The sequence below is a fragment of the Nomascus leucogenys genome, chromosome X (assembly GCF_006542625.1).
Source record: "Nomascus leucogenys isolate Asia chromosome X, Asia_NLE_v1, whole genome shotgun sequence".
Classification (NCBI taxonomy): domain Eukaryota; kingdom Metazoa; phylum Chordata; class Mammalia; order Primates; family Hylobatidae; genus Nomascus; species Nomascus leucogenys.
In genome coordinates, this window is record NC_044406.1 from 106,696,600 (window position 1) to 106,716,902 (window position 20,303).

The 20,303-nt window shown below is 40.1% G+C and overlaps 1 protein-coding gene across 3 annotated transcripts in view; it reads right to left on the reverse strand.

Moving 5' to 3' along the window:
- Positions 1 to 20,303, reverse strand: part of LAMP2 (lysosomal associated membrane protein 2) — a 43,094-nt gene that overhangs the window by 14,376 nt on the left and 8,415 nt on the right. For all 3 annotated transcript variants that reach the window (XM_003262277.4, XM_003262275.4, XM_030807513.1), the window contains exons 2-8: positions 15,857 to 15,975; positions 14,565 to 14,778; positions 8,480 to 8,638; positions 7,375 to 7,559; positions 5,830 to 5,952; positions 2,101 to 2,164; positions 1,227 to 1,391 (exon numbers count right to left, since the gene is read on the reverse strand). In XM_003262277.4, the coding sequence (XP_003262325.1) occupies positions 1,227 to 1,391; positions 2,101 to 2,164; positions 5,830 to 5,952; positions 7,375 to 7,559; positions 8,480 to 8,638; positions 14,565 to 14,778; positions 15,857 to 15,975 (1,029 nt within the window). The remainder of the gene's footprint in view (positions 1 to 1,226; positions 1,392 to 2,100; positions 2,165 to 5,829; positions 5,953 to 7,374; positions 7,560 to 8,479; positions 8,639 to 14,564; positions 14,779 to 15,856; positions 15,976 to 20,303) is intronic.

Sequence of the window (20,303 nt, forward strand, 5' to 3'; positions counted from 1 at the left end):
TTAAATGTTGTATATCTCTTTGGGTGATATTTTTAATTCTATGTACATAAAAACCAAAGTTTCAAAGTAAGAGAAAGAGCACAGCTCATCTCTATTACAGGTGACTAGATAAACAGTCTTGAAGTGATGATACTAATACTGCAAATGATTTTAAATTGTAAACACAAATCTAGACTTAAAATTAGGGGAATAATGAAGGGGAGCCAGATAAAAAGTCCAAAAATAAAGCTACTAAAGGATCAAAATAATTGAAGTACATAAGCAAAACAGGCAAAAGGGAAAATGAATTCTTGTAAATATTTTTAAAGTGTAACTAACCTCTTTAATCGCAAGAATGGTAGGGTGGAGAGCCCAATTTATTGTGGCCTAACCGAGTCAGACTAGGTATTCAACACCACTGCAAAAGTAGTCGAATGGCTCACAGTATTTTCGCTTTTAAACACAGCTTCCACATTTCCTTCCAAACCATAGAATGGTTGAAAAGGATGTGGATGCCTGGAATAGCTCTGCTCAACAGAGTTGTGATCCACAAACCCCCAATTTTAGGTAATAGGCTTAAAAGGACAAGTCAATTAAGGAATTTTATGTGCCTTTTTTCTTCATGCAAATTTTAATCTTGTAATGCCAAATATGTCTTTCATATTCATATGAACACATTATAATGAGCCCTTCACAAGGGTTTCATTAAAAATCTAATAAATACCACCATTATCCCTGAGTGATCTTCAAAAAGCCACATTCACACTGGCACATGCTTTGAAAACTCTCCAGATCGTTTTGGCTGGTAAAAACATAGTTCATGATATTTGAGGCTTTGCTACCGCTCTTTATCTTTTGTCTTAACAAAATCAGACCAAACTGCTTTCATTCAGGTATGAGAATGTTTCCAGTGAGAAGACGGCCTCAGGAAGCAGATGCAAGATGCTCAAAGCTGCCCCTCCCAAGTGCCATCTTCCCTACAAACTAAAACCCATACCTCAAATAAAGCTCACTTAATGCTTCTATCAGTTCTAGCTTTAAGAACTTTTTTTGCAAATGATTTTAAGATCACAAAAACATCTCGGTTGAGCAAAATGATGAGCCAAATATAGAGTTGCACAATTCGCTCAAGGCTATGAATTCATATTCCTCTATTTCAACGTTTAAATGTCTATGATTCAAAGGAAAAGCCACCTATCAGTCAACATAAGAACATAAATTATTAATGAAGTTTGCTTGATTCTTACCTGTGGAATACTTTCCTTGTGTCACGTTGAAAGGCTGAACCCTTAGATCAAAGGTATTTATCTGAAATGCTCCAGACACTGAAACAGTCTGCTCTTTGTTGCACATATAAGAACTTCCCAGGGGGGCATCCCAGTAGCTGAGATTGTTATTTGCAATGCTGAAAACTTCAAACAAAAGAAACAGGTTAGCAACTTCTTATCCTATCAACATCAAAAATGGGAAACTTGGCCAGGCACAGTGGCTCACGCCTGTAATTCCAGCACTTTGGGAAGCCAAGGTGGGCAGATCGCGTGAGCCCAGGAAATCAAGACCAGCCTGGGCAACATGGCAAAACCCTGTCTCTACAAAAAATACCAAAAAAATTAGCTGGGCATGATGGTGCACACCTGTAGTCCCAGCTACCTAGGAGGCTGAGGTGGGTGGTTGGCTTGAACCTGGGACTGAGCTGTGGTCACGCCCCTGCAATCTAGCCTGGGCATAGAGCGAGACCCTGTCTTTAAAAAAAAAAAAAAAAAAAAAGGAACAGTCCTCAGGGTTTTTCAGTGAAGTATGGGAGCCTGGGGGACAAGATCAACCCACAAAAAGCAATTCTTACCATAACTAGGTTCCCTTATCTTTCTATAGATGTTTCTATAGTCTAAAAATCAGTCACAACCTTAATTATTATCTACCCTACTTTGAAAAGATGGGATACAGAAAAAGACAGAACATCATAGTTCTAAGTTACTGATTTTAAGGTATGATCAAGGTACACTTTTTACATAGCATCTTCTGTTTCATTAAATAAGGCACTATTTGGTAATAAGACCATTGTAATTTCTAATCCTTCAGGGTAACCCACAGTCTTTTTCCCCAGGCCAATGTTTCGCTTACCAGAGCCATTAACCAAATACATGCTGACGTTCACTTCCTTCAGATAAAATCGGTTTTCATTTTTCTGTTTGAAAAAGAGCTTCTAGTTAATTAACATATCACAACTGTCTACAGATAACAGATACGGTTAATATCCACAGAAGAAAAGCAATCTAACACTATTACACAGAAGAAGAAACCATGCAGTAGAATAAACTGCAACTAAGTAAAAGAGAACTCATAATCTGACAGAAACCCCTTTCCTCTGTATTTTGTTTCCAACTTTTGGAGCACAGGTGTAGTCATGTGGATCTCAGACACTTGAAGATTTATGGCCTCGATTTTATTCCTCCTGTCACTTGCTGAGCCCTCACCACCTCTAGCCTGGATCACAGCAGCCTCTTAAGTGGGCTCCCTGCCTTTCAGCCCCTCCAGCCCTAATCTTTCCTTTTCACTGCTATTATCTTTCTGAAGTACTCATCTGATCAGCCAGTCATTCTAATAATTTCAGAGTGCAAGTACTCCAGGAGCTACCAAAATGAACCACACTTCAATCCTGCCTTCACCCTGTTTGCAATCTGCCAGGGAAGGTAAGATAAACACATAAACTACCATATTACAAAAAAGAAAGTGAGAAGTCATGAAAATAGGAGAGAAATCACTTCCAAATAAGGGAGGAGAAAAAGTAATGCCAGCTTAGGGATGGGGCATTTTGAACTGGGCAGGATTCTCTTAGGAAACAAGCGGGGAAAGGGGTATTTGAAAGAGCAAGAGTATAAATAATGGTAGTTAGAAAATAAGCATAATCTCAAATTTTTATGCTAGCATTTGAGCACTTACTAAGTGCCCAGCACTGTTCTTAAAACTTTACATATGATGCTTCGCTGAGTAAGTACAACACTCCTATGCAATAGGTGCTGTTATCATCCCCATTTTGGGAGTATGGCTGCAGAATCTATGTAATTATTATTACTATGTTCTCCTACCTCATAAGAAGTGCATAGAGGACAGGATGAGGGAAGCACCCTGAAGGAACTGAAGGAAACATAAGGTTCATAAAGAGGGAGTGAAGGCTGAAAATGCAGGCTGCATTGCATGGGAGAAAAGAAGGCTTGAACTACCCAGCCATGGACTTTAGATGTTACCTTGCTGGCAAAAGAGAAACACTGTGAGGCGGGCAGACCACGAGGTCAGGAGATCGAGACCGTCCTGGCTAACATGGTGAAATCCCATCTCTATTAAAAATACAAAAAATTAGCCAGGTGTGGTGGCACGTGCCTGTAGTCCCAGCTATTTGGGAAGCTGAGGCAGGAGAATCGCTTGAATCCGGGAGGCGGAGGTTGTAGTGAGCTGAGGTCTCGCTACTGCACTCCAGCCTGGGCGACAGAGCGAGACTCCATCAAAGAAAGAAAAGAAAGGAAAAGAAGGAAAAGAAGAAGGAAGGAAAGGAAAGGAGAGGAGAGGAGAGGAAGGAAAAAGAAAAGAAAGAAAAGAAAAAGAAAGAAAGAAAGAAAGAAAGGAAAGAAAGGAAAGAGAGAGAGAGAAACACTGATGGAGAGATGTGCTTTAGGAAGGTTAAGTTGATGTAGAACAATGGAGAAGGTGAGGAAGAGGAGCAATCAGGCAGGAGCTGTTTGAATGGTCCAGGCAAGAGGTAATGTGGACTGGACCCAGAGCAAAAGCAATGGGGAGTAAAAGCTAGGGGACAGACTTCAGAGAAATTTCAGGAAGAAGCATAATGGAGGACTTCACACCTTCATCACATCCCTCCTCGACTTAGGCTACATCTTGGCTTTGCATTCAAGACTCCACAATTTGTCCCAGTGACTTTTCCATATTTTCACTAAACATATAACACGCCTCATTCTCCCAGTTGGTCTTGATTATGCCCTTTACCCAGGGATAACCTGCACTTTCCCACTTACTCTCCTTATCTCCCTACCAATACAAACCAGACCCATCCTTGAAGGCCCAGCTCAAATGCCATCTCTGCCATTAAACCTTCCTGACTCTCCTCCAGCCAGAATTAACCTCTCTCTCCTCCATTCTCCTGCAGCACTTTGTACTATTCTCTGGTCTGGCACTCATCCCATTTCATATAAACCTTCCACAGTACTCTACTGCCTACAGAATCGAGTTCAAAAGCCTTGGCATGGCATGTAGGCCTTTCACAAAAATGGTAATTATCTGCAGATTTCTCCCATTACCACTAAACTGTGGGCACTTTAAGAATACTGGCTTTCTTCTTCATAACCCACCATAGCAGCCTGCATATAACGCACTCAAATTCTATAAATTCTCCTAAGGAGCATCTATCATGACAGGGTTGAAGGCAATAATGGGCCCCACTGAACTCTGGGGACATTGCAGGGTGTCTCTTGATTTTTCAGAGTGCCTGTAGCATGATTAAAATGTCACTATTTTGGATTATGTTTTAAAATAGCCTGCTAGGTAAATTGAATATTGTAATTCTTAAATACTAAACATTGCTATATGAGAGTCAAGAGAAATCATGTTCCTCTTAGGAGTCTACCACAGCTAGAAAGATCAAACTCAATCACTTGAAAGGGAATAAACCCAAAATACTACTTTCCTCGTTCTTATTGACCATAACCCCTATTAGGTAACTTTAAAAGAGAATGTGCCTGAGGCTTGCTTTTATCATACTGGAGAGGACAAATTTAATGAGACATTTTCAATAGTAATTCACTGGTCACATGGTACTTTAACAGAGGAATTATTTGAATGCTGGAAAAAGGAACATTTTTGTAAACCTTTCCAAAATATAAGTGCCTAATGTAATCCTCAATTACTCGGCATATATTCTAAAGAGAAAAATGTGCTTTAGACTCAAAATACCAAGACCACATATGAAATAACAACATACCTACTTTTTATATATCAGATGTTGAGATTATTTCCCCATCCCCAAACACAGTAATCTGATTTAAAAACAGAACTGGTTTTTATCTAATTACACAATATTTTTAGTTTGAGAATAGTTGGTGGTTCAACATTTTCCCTCACTTATAGCTATCTTCTATTCCACCAGTCTCATTTACCACAACACGTTCACACATACATCCCTTCACAGAAATTATGGGAATAATTGCTTCTGAGAAGGTGGAAATAAAGGTCCCCGATGATTAATTTATGCTAGCAAGAAGTAGAACAGGTATGCTCAACCCAAAACCTTCTGTTTAGGTTTCAGCTCTTGATCAACAATAAAAACCTGAATGCTGCCATTATAAATCGTCCCGATTTAATGAATTCATATACACACTTAACACAGAGCTTGGTACATAGTAAGTACTCAATAGATGTTACCTATTTTTATTACTGACACTATTACAAATAATATAGCCTCCAAATGGCTTCAAATAGTATCATAGAAAAACATGAGCACTACCTAACCAATAACTGAGAAAAAATTATCATGGAAATTACTTATGTATGGATAGATTAGACAATTGTGGTTTTTTTTTTTATGTGAGTTAATTCTTGCCCCTATCCTAGAGTCTGTCTAATGGCAAAATGGCCACTCTTGGTGAACATTAATGCAAGAGTCCAGTCCACAGACCATTGCACAGACTCTGAGGGATGAACAGGGATGAATGGACTACACTTTATAATTGAGTACTGTAGAACTGGAAAATAAAGCTAAATATCCCCCTCCCCCCATGCAACTATTTAGACTTTCAGATGTGTTTCTAAGAGAATGAACCTAACTTTAAAAAATCTGTTACTCACCACAGCAAAGACAAAGTCAAGATACTTAATGGTGCTGCTACTGAGTCTAAGTAGAGCAGTGTGAGAACGGCAGCTGCCTGTGGAGTGAGTTGTATTGGGGTTGATGTTAATAACTGAAGCAACCTTCAGGAGAAGAAGAAAGGGAAAAGGTACAGGTTAGCTATAAAAGTGGCCAGCAAAGCCTTATACTCTACCAAAACCAACTTCAGCGTAAAACAAAAAATCTTTTGTCTGGATACTTAAATTCATGGTGTCTTAACTTTCAAACAAAGTTGGCATGGGTCCTCAAGCTGTGACTCAGACAACTTAAAAAAAAAAAAAAAAAAAAAAACAAGAGGGAAGCTTCTACAGTAATGAGCCAAATGAAAACACACATTTTTATGGAGCACAAGAGCCACCTGTCTCGCTTGTTTAAGTCACAGGATCCTGGAAATCGGATTTGTTTCTTGGCACTCCCTCTATAGCCTGAGTGGAACATTGCAACTAGAAGTGCCATCATGTACTTGGGCACGTCTACATGATCCGAGTCATCAAATAGCTGGAGAAACGAATAGCTGTGCCATTCCCGTACGCCAACCTACAGTGCATTTCAGATCAAAGTGTGAAGGAGTTATATTTTAAACTGACCGAAATAAAGGCCAATTGTTTGTACTCTGATCCACTGATGGCAAATAGAATCTAACCCCAAAGAGTACTTTAAACTGCTAGGTTTTCTGCCAGCCAACACAACACCTGAAAGTGACATTAACACTTCATGGTTATAGTAACTCCTAACTAATCAAAGCTCAACAAGCCAACATGAAATCTCCATTTAAAACTGAATCGGGCTGGACACGGTGGCTCACGCCTGTAATTCCAGCACTTTGGGAGGCTGAGGCGGGTGGATCACTTGAGGTCAGGAGTTCAAGACCAGCCTGGCCAACATGGTAAAACCCCATTTCTACTAAAAATACAAAAAAAATTAGTTATGCGTGGCAGTGCACGCCTGTAATCCCAGCTACTCGGGAGGCTGAGGCAGGAGAATCACTTAAACTCTGGAGGCGGAGGTTGCAGTGAGCCAAGATCATGCCACTGCACTCCAGCCTGGGCGACAGTGTGAGACTCCGTCTCAAAAAAAAAAAAAAAAAAAAGAAAAAGCTGGGCGTGGTGGCTCATGCCTGTAATCCCAGCACTTTGGGAGGCCGAGACGGGCAGAGCACGAGGTCAGGAGATCGAGACCGTCCTGGCTAACACAGTGAAACCCCATCGCTACTAAAAAAATACAAAAAATTAGCCGGGCATGGTGGCGGGCGCCTGTAGTCCCAGCAACTCGGGAGGCTGAGGCAGGAGAATGGCATGAACCTGGGAGGCGGAGTTTGTAGTGAGCCGAGATCACACCACTGCACTCCAGCCTGGGGGACAGAGAGAGACTCCATCTCAAACAAACAAACAAACAAACAAAAAATGGAATCATTCTAGTAACACTACCTTTGGGCTGAAGGTAGGATACGCAATATTTGAAATGAAATGCAAAAAGGATGTATTGATAAAAATGGACACCTATACCTTATCCTGAGTGATGTTCAGCTGCAGCCCCATGGTAGCCAGCAGACAAGTATCATTGCCATTATTAACTGAATAGGTTCCAGCTTCTGGTTTTTCCTTTGGAATAGGTGCTGTAGTAGGAGATGGCACAGTGGTGTGTACGGTGGGTGCCACTGTTGAAGTTTTGTCTTTATCACACAGGAACTCTAAAACAGGCAAAAAGGGACAAAAGAAACCAAAGCGGACATTTTCTTAATTCATAAGGCCAGGGAAAATCAAAAAAAATTTCTCATAATAGAAGTCCAAAAGGGTTATATTAGGGGAAGAGAACATCTTGTTAGTATATCTGAAACTAAATTAGGCAGAGGTTCTTAAACTGCTGCTTCATATACAGAATATCTACATGAGTTATGACGCAGCAGACAAACTCAGGACACATCCCTATGCTTTATCCACTCACACATGGCCACATACTCGTCTTTTTCAGACCCTTAAATCTTTTTATTCCCAGAGAACTTTGCCTGCCTCGAGAGTTAAGTCTTAAATTTTTGGTTTTTTATTCCCACATACAACCACCATAAGGAAGGATACTGTTTACTAGAAAAAAGCTTAGACATCATCAAAGGACTTAAATACAAATGAACAATTTGCATTAGCCCTATGGCAAATCATAGGCATTTCAAACTCTTCTTAGGAAGTGTTAGCAGTTTTCCAGAACTGGTGAATGAGAAATTATTACCTTTCCATAAAGCTATATAAAAATTATAAAATCAACTTTAAAAATTCAAGATTAGAACATGAATCTGATTTCTAAGCTTTGGTCTTGGAACTGCTAAAAAAGCTGATAATCAAGCTATCTGAGGATCTGTTCAAACAATGGTCAGGTTTTATCAGCTGAGAACAGTATAGGTAGTGTCTTTTAAAAGACCATTCCACAACATGTGCATCAAAAACTTTAAATTGTAAGATCCACAAAAATAAGAATTGCTATTATTTACAAAAACTTTATAGCCTAGTAGAAGCTATGAATAAACCTTAATATATAAATGCTTTCAGATAATGACTTCAATGAAAGCTACCTACTCTTAAATTAGGATCCAAGTAGAGAAATATATACTTTACTCACCATTTGTGCTCACTGTGCCATTTTGGACAAAAGCTTGTACAAGAACATCCCAATAGTGTTGGACAACATCATTCTTTTCCAAAGTTGATAAACTATTGCATCTAAAAAGGTCATTCAATGGAATTTTGATGGCCAAAAGTTCATCAACAGTAAGAATTCCTATAAAACAAGATTAACAATGGCTGTTTCCAAGAAGGTAGGAGAAAAGTAATAATATAAATATATTTGTATGGGCTTTCTTCTTCTCTCTGCCTGCCCTACCCCAGGCCCAAAGTGACAAGGGGTATAGCATGCTCAAGGGCATGATCAGTTGACTGTGGCTAAAACATAAGGAGTAAGGGGGAAGAAGAAATGGGGGTTAGGGGCTGGGCACGGTGGCCCATGCCTGTAATCCCAGCACTTTGGGAGGCCGAGGTGGGTGGGTCACCTGAGGTCAGGAGTTTGAGACCAGCCTGACCAACATGGTGAAACCTCGTCTCTACTAAAAAGATAATAATTAGCTGGGCGTGGTGGCAGGTGCCTGTAATCCCAGTTACTTGGGAGGCTAAGGCAGGAGAATCCCTTGAACCTGGGAGGTGGAGGTTGCAGTGAGCCGAGATCGCCCATTGCACTACAGCCTGGATGACAAGAGCAAAACTCTCTCTCAAGAAAAAAAGAAAAAAAAGAAAAAAGAAAAAGAAATGGAGGTTAAGAAGGAAAGACAAGTTGCAGGTGATCATACTTTGAAGCATCTTCTATGATCTAAGGCCAGTTTGGGCTTTTCTTTTTAGCAGTCGAGGGCTAGCCTCAGTTTTTAAAGCAGAAAATAACACATATATAATTTATTTTAAGGAAGATAGCAAATTTGAAGGGGATAGGCAGGGGGAAAAACTTTTCAGGGAAGCCACTTAAGAGGGAAACCAGAGGGTGATGGTCTGGTTAAGGTGAAGGGTAAGGGAGGGTTGCCTAAACTAAGATGGTGTGGGGCAGTAGAAAGAGAGCAAAGAAGCCAAACTGAAAACACTTATCTATGGTAGAATCAACAGGACTTATTGACTATAACTAAGGATGCAAGAGAGATGGATTAATCATACATTTGTATAGTAAATCCTTATTTTTGTTTTACTAGTCCCAAGTAAGTTATATTAACTCCAATGAGCTTACAGAACCTCTTCCTGGATTAAATTTAAAGATGATTCCATTTCAGGGAATCTTCAGAATATGAAAGCAGTAAGTTACAGCCATTTCATATAGTTTTTATTAGCCTGCGTAGATTGAAACTTCAAAAGACTATGATCACCCAAGTGGTTTGGCTTCTTTTGGAGAGGTAGCAAGAAAGGAAAGTATCCAAGGTCCTTAATATAGGCTGCCTTCTGTGCCTCTCCATCATGTAGCAAGCAGCCACATAATGCTGCCTTGGCACCCCCTAATGGCCATAGGAATTAAAAAACAAAACAAAACAAAAAACAAAAAACCAATGAACTAGAACATTTTTCCCAGAATCGCTTCTCACCGTTAACAAAAATGAATAGATATGTGACTGGCTGTATATAGACCGACTCCAAAAATAAGTCAGTGAAAAAACAACTTGCAGACATATTGGAATTATACTATGAATAGCTTTTTTTAAACTATGTATTGTTTATGAACATGTACTTATATAGTAAAAAACAAACATAAAGACAGGAAGGTTATACCCCAAATTCGTGAAAGTGTTTGCCTCTTAGCAGGCAAGGAGGAAAATGGGTCTGGGGAGTGAAGACAAAGGAAATATCCACTGTATCATCAATGTTTTATCTTTTTAATCAAAAAGTGACACAAACATTAAAAAAACAGCATTTATTAATTCTGGATAATGGGTACATATGGGTCTGCTATATTATTCTCTGTATACATACATAATCTTTATAGATATATAATCTTTATATATATGTATATGTAGAGTCTTTTAAAAAACCCTTATTATATATGTAACTTATATATATATAATTTTTTTTTGAGATGGAGTCTTGCTCTGTTGCCCAGGTTGGAGTGCAGTGGCATGATACGAGCTCACTGCAACCTCCACCTCCTAGGTTCAAATGATTCTCATGCCTCAACCTCCCAAGTAGCTGGAATTACAGATGCGTGCCACCACGCCCAGCTAATTTTCGTATTTTTAGTAGAGATGGGGTTTCACCATGTTGGTCTCAAACTTCTGACCTCAGGTGATCTGCCTGCCTCGGCCTCCCAAAGTGCTGGGATCATAGGCACGAGCCACCACACCTGGCCAGTACATTTCTATATTTTAATCATGAAAAAAATTTAAAAAAGAAAAAAGCAGCTTCAATGTTACTTCAATTATCAGATGCCTAAAAATAAATTAGTAGTTTTTTATTTTTATTTTTTGAGACAGAATGTCGCTATGTTGCCCAGGCTAGTCTCACACTCCTGAGCTCAAGTGATCTGCCTGGCCTTCCAAAGTGTTGGGATTACAGGCGTTGAGTCACTGCACCTGGCCTAAATTAGTTTTTTTTGTTGTTGGATGGGGTAGGGAAGGGTCTCCCTCTGTCGCCCAGGCTAGAGTGCAGTGGCGTAATCTTGGCTCACCGCAGCCTCTGCCTCCCAGGTTCAAGCGATTCTCCTGCTTTAGCCTCCCGAGTAGCTGGGATTACAGGCACGCACCACTACCACCCAGCTAATTTTTGTATTTTTAGTAGAGACAGGGTTTCACCATGTTGGCCAGGCTGGTCTCAATCTCCTGACCTCAAATGATCCACCAGCCTCAGCCTCCCAAAGTGCTGGGATTACAGGCATGAGCCACTGTGCCCGGCCATAAATTAGTATTCTTGAAACACTGAACTATATCAAAAACAATTATCAATAGTCCATTTCAGGAAGCCATTTAACATTCCAAATAGTTTCAAATATTATTATATAGAAGGTAGTAATTTAAACAGTAATCCTCCCTTTGTTTTAAATAAAAGGGGAAAGAGAGAAGTGTTAACATTTCAGGGTCCATAGTTTTTCTATCCAAATATGTCAGATTAAACACCTCCTCCTAATAACTGCTAACAACTGCTGCCCCCGTAGTCCAGGCATTTATTACATCAGCCCTTGATTACTATAACAGCTTCTTAAGCCGGCATCTCTGCCTGTAGCCTCCTCACTTCTCAACTAATCCTGCAGAATATTCTTTATAAGCTACTGTCTCTGCTTTTGTTATATCATTCTCCTGCTTTAAAAACCTAAGATGATTCCCCAGTGCCTACCCCATCAAGCTAAATGTCTTTCCTTGGCTTCCAAGGCCCCCTATAATTTAGGCCCACTGCATTTAGCCAACTTTATTTTCCTTCTGCTACACACACAGCCTCTGATTTAATCAGGCAGCTCTCCAATTACTGCCGCATATGCTATGCTTCCCCCTGCTGGAAACATCCTGCTCAAAATCCTCCGCTTACTCAAATTCTACCATTAGCTGAGTTTCAGCTCAGGTCCTACTTCTCTACCAAGCTTTCTCACTACTCTAACACACACTGAGCCTTCCTTTATAACTCCTCCTAATCAGGACCACTTGTGGGAACACGGGAACACTTTTAAATCAGCCAGTCTTTTTTTTTTTTTTTGAGACAGGGTCTCTCTCTGTCACACAGGCTGAGTGTAGTGGTGCAATCACAGCTCACTGGAGCCTCAACCTCCTGGGCTCAAGCGATCCTCCACCCCAGCCACCCAGGTAGCTGGGACCACAGGCACACGCCACCACACCTGGCTTTTTTTTTTTTTTTGTAGAGACAAAGTCTTAATATGTCGCCCAGGCTAGTCTTGAACTCCCTGGCTCAAGTGATCAGCCTGCCTTGGCCACCCAAAGTGCTGGGATTACAGGCATGAGCTACCATTCTCGACCTAAATCAGGCACTCTTAACCACAGGGATCTACATATGGGTTCAGGGACTATGTTCCATATGCAAAGTTTACTGTGTACTTTTTCTTTCTTGAGAGAGAGTCTAAAGCTTTCCTCACACTGTCAGAAGAGATGAACACTCTACTCCCTCAAACAAAAACGCAAACAACAACAACAAAATCAGACTGAGCTCGATGTTTTCCAATTTTTCCATGTAACTCAGGAATAGCATTTAGCTTTGTCTCCCCAGCTCATTCTTAGGCTACTTGAAAGTGAGGGGGCATATCTTATACTAGCTCTGAAAGGCAAAACAGGGCACAAAGATAAACTGATAAGAGAGCCAATAACCATTTGCTTTAGTTATACTCTCAAACTAAGAGATTAGTAAAAAGAGCACTAGGATTTGATTTCCAAGTCTCATTCTGCAATACCTCCCAAGTTTTACATGAGCTTATTTACTTCTGGTTCTTTCGAACAGGATCTTTTGATATCCTTAAGTCCAAATGAGTTATTAATCCCCAGGTCTAGGCAACTAAGGCCCATCTACCTGTGTTTCTGGGATCAGAATGAAACACTATCTGCAAAGAGCTAAGCTACTACAAATACCACATTAACTCAATCTCAATGGGCAGGGGGAGAAAGAAGAGAATTATATCCCTAACAAAATTAAAATCTTGACCGGGTGTGGTGGCTCACGCCTGTAATCCTAGCACTTTGGGAGGCTGAGGTGGGTGGATCATGAGGTCAGGATTTCGAGACCATCCTGGCCAACATTGTATTTTTGTCTCTACTAAAAATACAAAGATTAGCTGGGCGTGGTGGCACGCACCTGTAATCTCAGTTACTCAGGAGGCTGAGGCAGGAGAATTGCTTGAACCTGGGAGGCGGAGGTTGCAGTGAGCGGAGATCAGGCCACTGCACTCCAGCCTGGGTGACAGAGCGAGACTCCAGCTCAAAAAAATAAAATAAAATAAAATCTCTACACTCTATATCTTCAAAATATTTTAACATGCATTTCAGTTCTGGGAATTACTAGAATGACCTGCCAATGCTTCCCAAGTTCACTTTGACCTGAAACTGTCTTAAAATAACAGCAAATGTTGACTTTAGTCTCCCTTTATCCACGGTTTTTGCTTTCCCTGGTTTAGTTACCCATGGTCAATTGAGCTCTGAAAATATTCAATGGAGAATTCCAAAAGTAATCAATTCATATGTTTTAAAATGTACGCCATTCTGAGTAGCATGATTAAATCTCTTGCTGTCCTGCTCTGCGCAACCAGGAACATGAATCATCCCTTTGTCCAGTATATCAACGTTGTCTACACTATCCATCCGTTAGTCACTTAGTAGCCATCTCGGTTATCAGATCGAAAAAACATCGCATTTCCTGTATAGGGTTCAGTACTAACTGCAGTTTTAGGCATCTACTGGAGATCTTAGAATGATACCCCCTGAGTGTAATGAGGGACTACTACACCTTTAACTAATCATCATTTACTTTTCAATCAAAATCCAACCTAATTGATAAAAAGATTTGAACAAGAGGCATTTCTCCTAGTCTCAGGTTACTTAACTTTTACACATTTAAAATAGCTATTAGTAGCCAGGCGCAGTGGTGCATGCCTGTAGTCCCAGCTATTCAGGAGGCTGTGAGGCACGAGGATCGCTTGAACCCAGGAGTTCAAAACCAGCCTAGGCAACATAGTGAGACCCCCCCCGCCCCGATCTTGAAAATAAAGTAGCTATGAGTAAAGCATTTTCTCATTCATCAAACCTTTGTTTCATGCACACTACTGAATGAAATCAATAATAGTTAAGTATATGAATTCTGCAGGTCAATAGACTGCTTCAAACACCAGCTCGCCCACTTACTAGATTGTGTGATGTTTGGAAAAGTCATTTAATCTTATCAAGCCTCATTTCCTTTACCTGTAAAAATGAAACAACATCTACTTCCCAGGGTTGCTGTTAAGAGGGATGCTGCAGGTAACACACCTAGGATAATACCTGGTATACAGTAAGTCACTCAAGCAATGACAGCAAATATCATCAGTATGTTGGATGGTATCATATGTGCTATGCATGGGGTCAGTGGGAGGGGTATAAAGACATGAAGTTTCCATGCTAGTTAGGAAGACAGACATTCATAACAGTTTTTAAATTGTTTACATTTTTATCATTAATAAAAAGCAAGAGAACATAACACAAATCCATTCTTAAGGTTACCTTTATCTTCAGCATCAGGAAATGTTGTGTTATCACCAGTGTTGTAGGAAAATGAGATGCTGTCAATTGAATAAGTAGATGCCGCCTTGGTAAAATTCGCAGTCCAGGAAAAGCCAGGTCCAAACTGCACTGCTATTTTGGGACCATTCTGATCATCCCCACAAATGCTTCCATTATATGTCACAGTGCCACGGTCTGAAATGGTTACAGTTTTCTAAAAGAAATAGAAGTTTGGGGGTGAGAAACAAACAGGCAGCAAGGAACACCAAGCATTTATGTAGGGCATGCCACTTCAGCCTAAATCATACATTCTCCGTGGCCAGGTAGCCCTTTGCCTGGTTTGCTGTGTAAACCAGTCCCTGATTCTTCAGCTACATACCACTCCTCTGGATAAATTCGTGTATGTCTAAAAAGAAAAGGAAAATTGGCTTGAGCTGCTGTTCTTAAACTGATTTTTTTAAAAATTAGGTTGTAAGTAGTGAGGACCTTAACAAAAAGAAAATAAGGCAAAGGAATTAAGAGCAGATGTCAAAAAGGGGGAGATTTTAGTGTTAGGTTGGTGCAAAAGTAATTGCAGTTTGTGCCAAAAAAAAAATCGCTTACTTAGGTTGGTGCAAAGGTAATTGTGGTTTGTTCCTTTAATGGCAATTACTTTTGTACCAACCTAAGCAAGCGATTTTTTTTTTTTTTTTGAGATAGAGTCTCGCTCTGTTGCCCAGGCTGGAGTGCAGTAGCATAATCATGGCTCACTGCAGACTCAACCTCCTGAGCTCAAGCAATCCTCCTGCCTCGGCCCAGCAAGTGGCTGGAGGTACATGTGTGTGCCACCATGCCTGGCTAATTTTTAAAAGCTTTTTGTAGAGATGAGGTCTCACTATGCTGCTTGGGCTGGGATCAAGCAATCCTCCTGCTTTGGCCTACCAAAATGCTGGGATCACAGGCATGAGCCACCACGCCCAGATGGGAAGCTACTTTTTAAAAGGGCAAGCTTTGGTGCTAGTACATTTTAAACACTTTACAGAAATAGTTAGACCTGAACACCATATAGTCGTCTTCAGATCATTTGCCCTTAATCAAGTCCTACAAAAACTCCCAAGAACCAATGAATCAGAAGAAATATTCATTCTAACACTAAACAGAATAACTTCCGAGTGTGTATGCTAAAAAAAAATCCCAGAGTTTCAGCATTAAGTCAGTCAACGTGGAATTTCATTTGTATACATGTATCTAAAGGATAAAGTCAATTAAATTCCTACTATAAAACTCAAAGAAAAATTAAAATATATACTTACATAAGTTTTATTTGTAGTTTCATAGCGTACTGTGAAATTCATCTGCCATTTTGCATAAAGGCAAGTGGCTTTTTCTGAATCTGTCAAATTAAGTTCCAATGCATAAGACCGCACAGCTCCTGGATTTATTTTAAAAAATAAGATTTTAAAATTGTACTACAAAAATTATATAAATTAAAAACAAGCTCTATCCACTACTGAAGTTCAACCAGCTCTAAAATGAAACAAAAGTATTTTATATCTATATATACACATATATACATATATATACATACACGTATGTGTATATACATATGTGTATGTATATATCAATATATATACGTATGTGTATATACATACGTGTATGTATATATATATACTATCCTGCTGACTGTTTTTCTTTGTATTTTTAACAGAATCCTATTGATAAAAAAGTTGGCATTATCCCTTACCAAAAGAATGGTTACTAGACCTAGGATGCTTAGGTCATGGCTCAGACTGGTGACATTTATTTGCCTTTTGCCTTCAAATAATCATTTCCACATGCATTTATACCTTACTAGTTTTGTTTTAGGCAATTGCAGTTTGCTTGTTAGGACTTGCGATTTTTGCGGTAAATGAGGTAAGAGGAAGCCTGGTAGGGGTGTGAAACTTCTCTCAAACCAGCTGGTGAAACATTCACTGCAAAAATAATGATAGATCTGATATTCTATCATCTTTTTGCTTTAAATCCTGTTGCAAGCTACATAACCTATGACACACGGATGTCTTCCCAAATGATTTTATTCTGAGGTGATCAGATACTCTTTCTGAGTATCATGTAACCAAGGAAGCAGAGTTGCAAAGGGCTGTTAAATCCATAAGAAAAACATGAATTCTGATAAATGCAAAGTTCATCACTGTTTCCCTTTAAAATCTAATTGATAGAAGGGCTGATGAATTTTTTGACGCAAAGTTATCTCCTAAATTTTCAACCTGCTACCTCTTTAGGCAGAGAAATGTTACAGAGACAGAAAAGCCTTGGAACTTTTCAGCTAACATGGTTGATCTTCTACACTTAAACATAGAAACATTATCTATTAAACTGAAGAGCCCAAGGACTAAAAATACTAATTCAGAGGAGAAAAAATATCCCAGCAAACATGCCAGCAGCATAAATATTGGACAACTATTTAAGGGATTTTCTTCACTGTATCACACATTACCCAAAGGGTAAGCTGTTTCCTGTTAAGATACTTGCATACTCTTTAATAATATCTGAGCAATCCACTGTCATCTACAGGTACAGACTTGCTATAAACTAGAGAAAAGTGCTAAGAGGAATATCAAGAAGGTGTGCCTCAGCAACAGCTTTCAAGTTGTATAGAAGAGCCTATCATCACGCTCTGGAGATCTGGCTGCTTTGCAAGCCAGAATATTATACTAAAGCTTGTGGTTACTGACAGTGACTAAATGCATTGGCTAAGGCTCAAAAAGACCTTGTGAGGCCTAAGTAGGTTTTATGATCATTCTTTTCTAAGTACAATACGGAAGGGAGCTGTCATACTTACCGATCCAAGGCTCCCTGCCGTGGAGCCAAGAGCTCCAACTTACAATTTTAATGAACTGGAGGTTTGCTTTTTATATGCAGTCTTTTCTCGGTCTTGTTTAAGGTCTCTAGCTTTAGTATATTATTCTCCTTGTATTCAAAGCATTCAAAAGTATTGAAAATAACCAAGAAAAGCCTCACATGTATTAATCATTTTCTTTCCAAATATGTTAGAATAACAGGAAGAAGACCATGTAAAATAGTAATAGCATTAATGTGTCTTAGGGTGTGAGAACTGACGTTTTATGAAACAGAAGGTAGAGGTTGTGGTTCAAACGTATCACTTAAAATCAAATTCAAGATAGTATACCTGGTGGCCCGTAAACAAGAGCTGAGAAACACCCCGAAGATTCTGGCACACTCTGTTCCATTCCCTTCACAGCCTTTCTGCCTGGGAGTGCAATTCTTTCCACTTCTTGGTCTCCAACTCTAACTGCACAGGGACCACTTTTACTCCATATCTCTCACCTCAAACTCAGCAATTCCCAAACTAAAATTCATTCTTCTGCTTCCTCCAAACTGGGTCCCTCCTCAGCTTTGCTAGCTCTAAATGAAGAGTGGGACCAGTCACTCGAGCTCAGTTTCAGAAATAGCCTCTACTTCTTTCTCTTCAAGAAGTCCTATTGATTTTTTTCCTTCAAATCTTCTCTTAAATACAATCTTGCCTTTTATTTCTACTCTCAATCTATCACCCCACACCTAAATTATGACAGAAAATGCCTAGATACTCCTAGAAGTGCTGCCAGATTAACAATCCTTAAGTACCATTTCCTTTTAGGATACTTTCTCGTTCAAAAACTTTTAGTGGCTCCAACATTCCCATATGAAATTTAAATTCCTCTGCCTGACTTTCAAAGTAATCTTTAATCTTGTCCCATCCTATTCCTTCAACTTTTCTCAAACTATTTCCCCAGATCACACCCTTTAATCCAGTTAAACTTGTTTCCACTGGGCTCAAAAATGCCATACTCTATTCAACCTCTACCCTGGGCTTCTATTGTTCCTAACACTTGAAATCTACTTTCTTCTATTGGCCTAAATGCTCACCTCAAAGATGGATTTTCCTCGCTTTTTGGCTGCCCCAAATCTGAAACACCCCTTGTCCCCTTGTTACAATTTCTGGCAGAAATCACCACCCACTATAAAAGCTGAAAACACTGGATACTTGCTTTCCCAGACTCCCTTGCCGTAAGGAGGACCACTCGTGCTAGGCTCTGCCTAACAAAAGTATCCACCCCACACTTTGAAAGGAGGGCTGCAAATGGAGCCAGGAATGGAACAGGGAGGGAGGCAGGTGTGGAGTAGCAGAAGCAGGATCAAGCTCCCAGGCAACAAGGCCAGCAGAGCAAGCTTCAGTTTCACACTTGGCAGTGGTAGTGCAGTTCAGCGGCATGATCTGGGTTGTTGAATCCTGAACTGGGATTTGGTATATATAGCCAGGAGCACCAGAAATTCTGAGTTACCCAATATATCCCTTTAATAAACATTTGATATGTAACATATGTACAGAAGCAGGCACAGTATAACAGATGTAAGGGAAAAGTGCACATAACATTAAGTCTACAGCTCAAATAATTTCACAAATCAAAACCACTTGTGTTAAGAAACAGAACATTAACAGAACAGGTGCTGACCCACTGCACAGTTGAAAATCTGCATATTATTTTTGACTCCCCCAAAACTTAACTACTAATATCCTACCGTTGACTGGAAGCATTACCAACAACATAAACAGTCGATTCACACATATTTTGCATGTTATATATGTATTACATACTATGTTTTGAAAATAAAGGTACAGAAAAGAAAATGTTAAGAAAATCATAAGGAGGGCTGGGCACGGTGGCTCGCACCTATAATCCCAGCACTTTGGGAGGCTGAGGCAGGCGGATCACTTGAGGTCAGGAGTTCGAGACCAGCCTGGCCAACATGGTGAAACCCCATCTCCACTAAAAATTTGCTGGGCTTGGTGGTGGGCACCTATAATCCTAGCTACTTGGGAGGCTGAGGCAGGAGAATCGCTTGAACCTGTGAGGTGGAGGTTGCAGTGAGCCGAGATCGCGCCACTGCACTCCAGCCTGGGCAACAGATACAGACTCCGTCCCTAAAAAAAAAAAAATCATAAGGAGGAGGAGGAAGAGGAGGGGTTGGTCTTGCTGTCTTAAGGGTGGTAGAGGTGAAATAAAACTCATGTATAAGTAGATCCACACACAGTTCCAACTTGTGTTGTTCCAGGGTCAACTACACTTCCAAAGCCCTCCTTATTTCCCTTTCCTTTCGTAAGGGTTACTATTCCCTTCCCAAGGGTAACCATTGTCCTGATTTCTAACACTATAGATTAATTTTATCCATTTTTCAACTTGATATAAATAAAATCATTCACTATGCTCTCTTTTGTGTCTGCTTTCTTTCCTCAATTTTAGGTTTTGTGAGATTCACCCATGTTATGCACAATTGCAGTCTGTGCTCACTGCTGTATAACCTTCTATGATCAGGTGAATACAGGCCAGGTAGGGTGGCTCACGCCTGTAATCCCAGCACTTTGGGAGGCCGAGGAGGGCGGATCACTTGAGGTCAGGAGTTCGAGACCAGCCTGGCCACCATGGCCAAATCCCGCCTCTACTGAAAATATAAAAATTAGCTGGGCATGGTGGCACATGCCTGTAATCTCAGCTACTCAGGAGGCTGATACAGGAGAATTGCTTGAACCCGGGAGGCAGAGGTTGCAGTGAGCCAAGATCACACCAGTGCACTCCACCAGCCTGGGCAACAAGAATGAAACTCTGTCTCAAAAAAAAAAACAAAAAAAAAAACAAAAAAAAAACTACTTATCTATGCTACTTCTAATGGGCATTTAGATAGTTTCCAGTTTGATTCTAT